The 6417-nt window shown below is 36.5% G+C and overlaps 1 protein-coding gene across 1 annotated transcript; it reads left to right on the top strand.

Annotated features, from left to right (window-relative positions):
• The first annotated feature begins 1202 nt into the window (after positions 1–1202).
• Positions 1203–6417, top strand: LOC112012186 (protein NBR1 homolog). The gene is made up of 7 exons (XM_024044568.2): positions 1203–1469; positions 3374–4452; positions 4545–4674; positions 4761–5018; positions 5141–5290; positions 5385–6005; positions 6097–6417. Exons 1-7 carry the CDS (start codon positions 1446–1448, stop codon positions 6193–6195), a joined length of 2361 nt encoding a protein of 786 aa, XP_023900336.1. The 5' UTR covers positions 1203–1445; the 3' UTR covers positions 6196–6417.

Here is a 6417-nt window from a genome sequence, read left to right on the forward strand (position 1 = left end):
AAGTGAAAAAAAATGGTAAAATTGTCAATTTATAACAAATGTAATTTTTTTAAACTTAGGAATCTAGATACCCACCTATTTCAAAGGGAATCCACATTCCTAAAAGAAAGGGGTTGAGTGGGAATCCAGGTACTCTCATCATTTGATTCCTTAGTGTGATTTACAACCAAATGTGGGAATCTTTCAACATTCTTGAGAATCTTAAAACATGACCCGGTACCAAACGCCACATTAAGTGAGTTATTTTTATTTTATTTTGACTTATAATTTATTAACAATTCATCTTGTATAAATATTATGAGATTTTATTACGATCATAATCCGTAAAAGACCTCATATAGTATAAAATTTCCTTTAATATTTCCATTGTTAAATTTCTCAAATATCAATTAGTTTGAACCGTACCAATTGGAGTATTGTTTGATAATAAGAGCAATTATCAGATATATCATAAAAAAAGCTGTACTAATTGGAGTCTTGCATGTTAATAAAGAGTAATCATTTTAGAGCAAACACCATGCAATCAAATTCTATCTATATATCTAATTGGAGTTTTACATAATGATAAAGAGTAAGAGTAATCATTAGAAAGCGGACGTTATAAGTTGAAATTCTATTGAATGTATCATAAAAAGAATTGTACTAATTAGAATCTTACATGATGATAAAGAGTATTCATTTTAGAACAAACGGTCATTCGGTCAAATTCTGCCATATATATCATTAAAAAAAAACAGTAAACAAAAGCAAAAGCCAAAACATCTTGCAATATTCTCTCCTCTCAAAATTCCTCATTTTTCAAGTTCTAGGACCTTCCCACGGCCATCAATGTGAATGCAAGAAAAACTAGAACTCAATGTTAATGCAATCCTAGAATTAGTCCACAAACAATCCCAAACACTTTCTTATTTTGATAATTTGATATTATCCATGTGTAGCATTCCAAATCCAGCACTCTCACCTCCACTTCACAAACCCTGCACCTCCCCACGTGGCCCAATAAAAAATCCACACCAACCAATCAAACCCTGCCACGTATGCAAACCCATTAAATAAAATCACAATCAAATTAGCGTTTTGAGTTGTGGCTGTATTCTTTGGCAATAAGAAAGCTATAAAAAAGTCAAGAAGATCCAAGTTTCTTATCGCCTAAGTCACATTAAACACTATAAAACCGCTCTCGCAATTTACAAAGACACTTACACTATTTGCCAAACGTACACCCACAAAAAAAAAAAAAAAAACTCTCTTGCTTTTATAGCGGCTTACGGGTACGCTTCGTTTTTGAGCTCTCTCTCTTCTCTCTTCTCAATTCTTTCTTTTTTTCTCTAATCTCCGATTGCAAAATCGCGAAGTATTGGGTTTTTAGGGTTTCGTGGATTTTCGTGAAATTTTAGTTCTGCTTTAAGCGGCTCACTGCTACGCTTTGTTTAATCTCCAGAGCTATGGAGTCCACGATGGTGATCAAGGTGATATTTCCAAGAAAGTTTTGATTTTTCGTTTGGTTGTGTAAATTTTGATTTTGATTTTTTTTTTTTGGGGTTCTTTTTTGCGTTTTTGATCGGTGAGAGAGGGTTGGATTGTGAATTGAGTTATTGTTTTGGATTGATGGTTTGTGTTTGGTTGCTGAGCAAAAGTTGAATTTGAAGAATTGAAGTGCTTTTTATGGAAAAAAAAAAAAAACCGATCCTTTATTTTACTTCGAAGTGAAAGTACGCATTTTTTTAAAAGAAAATAAATAGATAAAATTTTGATTTTTTGTTCTGTTTTGTGCGGTCACTGAAAATTCGTGACGAATTCGCTTGTTTTGCATTAATTGAATGTGTTTGGCTGCTGAGAAACCGTGGTAAATTAGTTGAATTTGAAGAATTGAAGTGCTTTTAATGAAAAAACCTGTTCCTTCGTTTTACTTTCTAAGTGAAAGTACGGATTTTTCTAAAAAGAAATAAATAAATATTTGATTTTTCGTTTTGTTTTGTGTGGTCTCTGAAAATTTGTGACGAATTTGCATTAATTGAATGTGTTTGGCTGCTGTGAAAATGTTGGAAATCAGTTTAATTTGAAGAATTAAAGTGCTCTGGATGGAAAAAAAAAAAAAAAAAACCTGATCTTTTATTTTACTTAAGTACGGATTTTTTTTTAAGAAGAAAGAAATAAAGATTTCATTTTTCGTTTTGTTTTGTGTGGTCACTGAAAATTGGTGACGAATTTGCTTGTTTTGCATTAATTGAATGTGTTTGGTTGCTGAGAAAACGTAGGAAATCAGTTCAATTTGAAGAATTGAAGTGCTTTTACTGAAAAAGACTGATCCTTTATTTTACTTCTAAGTGAAAGTACGGATTTTAAAAAAAAAGAAAGAAATAAAGATTTGATTTTTGGATTTGTTTTGTGTAGTCACTGAAAATTAGTGAAGAATTGAAATAAAAAAGGAATCAGAGATAATTTAATGTTTGTTATAGAAAGAAAATGGATTATTAGTGTTTGTGTGTGTCAACTATAAGGAATTTCCTTCTCAAAAAAAAAAAAAAAAAAAAAATGTAAGGAATTTGATTTTGGATTCAGATTCGGAACTTGGTTTTGGGTTGTTCTGGATTTTAAAATTTTGTTCTTAAATATTGTTAATGGCTGTAAAATATGAGTTGTTAGCAAAACAGGACTGTTCTTGTAGAGATTAATGCTTAATGCAGTTGCAAATTTTAGCAGTTGTTTCAATTAATATACAAGTTTCAGTAATATTGTGTCTCGATATAACTGTTCTTGTTGCAATGAAAAGTATTTGTACCAAAATTGGTTGCTTGTAATGTGGTAATCTGTCAATACTACGACCATTTGACGTGTAAAGAGATTGTTTTCTAGAGCTGAAAATGTATGAAGTTTCCTGATGGTTTAATTTTGGCACCCCATAAAAACTATTGCAAATTGTATTCTTATTATGATTATCAAACGTGTGGGGTATTGCTATCAGTCGTCTTAGTTGGTGGTTTCATTACAGTAAAATTTCTAGAATTTGTGTTTCTCTGAAGATTGGGACTCATGCTTTAAGCCTTGGTGGTTGATAGGTTTGAGGTAGGTATAGGTTAAAACGTGATGAAGCATGAAAGATGTGCCTCTTGTTTTGTCCTCTGTATTTTTGTTTGCTTTCAACATGGAGATGCTTGAAAAATAACTTCTGTAATTTTCATCATGCATTTTTTGGGGTTTGCTCGTCTTTCTTTTGTTCTATTGGTAGGTTTATAAATTTCAAATATCTCATTATTTTTGTGCCTTTAAAATGTAAAATGTTGGGGGGAGTTAAAGGATTATATTCTATCCTCATGATGAGAGGGAATGAACACTTCTTTGGGTAACTAACTGTTGACATGTGCCTATACAGGTTAAGTATGGAGATAGCCTTAGGCGCTTCAATGCCCGTGTTGATGAAAATGAAAAACTGGCACTTGACATGGCTGGCTTGAGGGCCAAGATCCTTAGTCTTTTCAGTTTCCCCCCTGATGCTGAACCTACCTTGACATATATTGATGAAGATGGTGATGTAGTAACACTTGTTGATGATGATGATCTGCATGATGTGATGAGGCAGAACCTGAAATTCTTGAGGATTGACGTACAACTGATCAATGACAATGGTGGTCAATCATATGCTAGATCAAGTGGTAGTTCTACCCCATTAAGATCTCCTCAAGTCCAGCATCCCTTACCAAACATCAACGCTGCTGTTGCTGAAGTCTTCAAGTCTGTGCCAGAGCCATTACGTGAAGCACTTTCAAAGCTTTCTTTTGACTTTGCTTCTAAAGCTGCAATCTCTAGCCCGGTGCTAGCTGAACTTGTTGACTGTTTCGCAAAGGGGGAACAGTCCTCAAATCTGGATTCCCAGTCCCAAGTTGGTGCAGATTCAAGCACAAAGAATAATACTGGTGGTTCAAATGCTTCAAACGGAGGAGACAAAGTGAAGTTGACAGTTGACTCAGCTTTAAAGAACAGTTCTGATGTGGGCACGGGAAATGTGTCCAGAGGTGTGGGCGTTCCAGTTATCTCTCTTCCTGCTTCTGTTGATTTGAATCTCCCTCCTAGTGATACTAATCCATCAAGTAGCACAGCTTTACAATTTGCACCAGTTGCATTAAAAAATGTTATTGCTGGTGATTTCCAGAAGGAGGTTAAGAAGGACAGCAAGGGTCCTGTTGGTTGTGGTGCATCCACAAGTTTATCTGTTCCTCCTATAAGGCCCACCCAGACTAATAACTTTTTTAGTATTCCTTACGGTGACTGTCCATTTACTGGAACGGCCATAGCAAATGACTCATCTGTGCCTTCTTATGTATACCAACCTAGCCAACCATTTAAAAGGAGCCATGGTCATGCTGCATCCATGGGTGGCATGTTCCACAAGGGTGTTCAATGTGATATCTGCGGTGTTCATCCCATAATTGGGCCTCGGTACAAGTCCAAAGTGTAAGAAATTTATATTTAGCTCTGATGTTAACCTGTTAGCGAAGTATTTCAGCAGTTTAATTGCAAAAGCTAAATTCTTGATTTCTTTGCAGAAAAGAAGATTACGACCTTTGCAGTATTTGCTTCTCAGAAACGGGTAACGAGACTGATTACATTAGAATTGACCGTCCTGTTAGAATGGACCGTCCTATTTCTTATCGGAATCCACGGTCCTGCATACAAGTATGTAGATTCTTCATCTGTTTTGCTTCTCTTGGTAACTCTTATGTTTATTGACTTATATTCTACTGTTTTCATTCCATCCTCAGATGAATGCTCCTTGGGTTGCCCCAGTATTGCCACATCATGTGTCTAGAGGTTTTGGAGCTAAGCTGGGTCGTCCTAAGCTGGATAGTCGCTTCATTTTGGATGTCAATGTGATGGATGGTACAACGATGGCCCCTTCTACCTCATTTACTAAGATTTGGAGGATGCGCAACAACGGCAGTATATTGTGGCCTCAGGGAACTCAACTTGTCTGGATTGGGGGAGACAGATTTAGTGATGCAGTTTCAGTTGAGATTGAGGTGAGCGTTGCTATTTTTGAAAATATTATTGTTCTTATCATGTCCATGCCTGACATTGAGTCTGATGTCTATCTTAAAATGTGGGTAAGTTTTTCTGATCTACCTTCTCGATCTGTTGCCAGATCCCCGCGGATGGTGTGTTTATGGATAAGGAGCTTGACATTGCAGTTGACTTCACTGCACCCGCTTCTCCTGGTCGATACTGTTCATACTGGAGAATGGCATCACCATCCGGTCAAAAGTTTGGACAACGTATTTGGGTTCTTATCCAGGTAACATTGCATTACATGCACCCCTCCTTTTGTTAGCTTAATATCTTCAGTGACTTTTTAATAATTTCTGTTTATTTATCATTTATAAAATCAGGTTGATGCTTCATTGGATGAATCTCTTTGTGATACCCTAGAAGGTTTGAACTTGAATCTTCCCCCTGTCAACTCTGGGTCCAATGGCCCTGAAATTATAGATGTGAATGTTCAACCCACTATGGATGGGGAATTTTTTGAGCCTTCCAACTCAAACGCAACCACAGAACCAGGAAAGAAAGTGGTTGACGAGCAGCCTAAAAAGGACCATGAGCTTTTCCCAATAAATGATACTTTGCTGGTTGGCCAAGGTGTCTCTGCCCCAACTACAACAGGGCCTCAATCAGCTGTGTCATATCCCATTATCGATCTCTCCGAAGTAGTTCTGCCAGCTCCTGCTCAAGCGCCATCCCATTCCCCTTCAGCACCAACCTATGTACAAAACCCCATTCCTGTATTACCCACCGAAGTGCAATCCACTGTTGCGCATGCATCAACATCAGCTGTTCCAAAGAATCCTGTTGAGGAGACCCTCCTTAAGGAACTTGAGGAGATGGGATTCAAGCAGGTTGATTTAAACAAGGAAGTACTGAGGATGAACGAGTATGATTTCGAGCAATCAGTGGATGATCTCTGTGGTGTTTCGGAGTGGGATCCTATACTTGAAGAGTTGCAGGAGATGGTAAGTGTTCTTCGGAAAGCATGATGAATTGTTTTAATGCCAGCTTTTCCTTCCCCCCTCATTTTTGTTGTTGTTGTTGTTGTGCCTGTAGGGTTTTAATGACAAGGAGAAGAACAAGAAGCTGCTGGTGAAGAACAATGGGAGTATCAAGCGTGTGGTCATGGATCTCATCACTGGGGAGAAGGCCTAGTTTTGAAGACCCTTAACTCGTAGTAGATATTATTTGTTATTATAAATAAATGCATTGGTGGTCTGGTATTACAAACTTTGTTATTGAATGATTTGCATTTTCTAGGGGGTCCGTGTGTTTCAGAATCTTACTAGAATTTCCTTGATAAATATCGTAACAGACAAACCTAGTTATATATATATATATATATAATTTTATATATATGTTAGTTGTGAATTTTAA

This window comes from Quercus suber, unplaced genomic scaffold (genome assembly GCF_002906115.3).
Source record: "Quercus suber isolate HL8 unplaced genomic scaffold, Cork oak 2.0 scaffold_83, whole genome shotgun sequence".
Lineage (NCBI taxonomy): Eukaryota > Viridiplantae > Streptophyta > Magnoliopsida > Fagales > Fagaceae > Quercus > Quercus suber.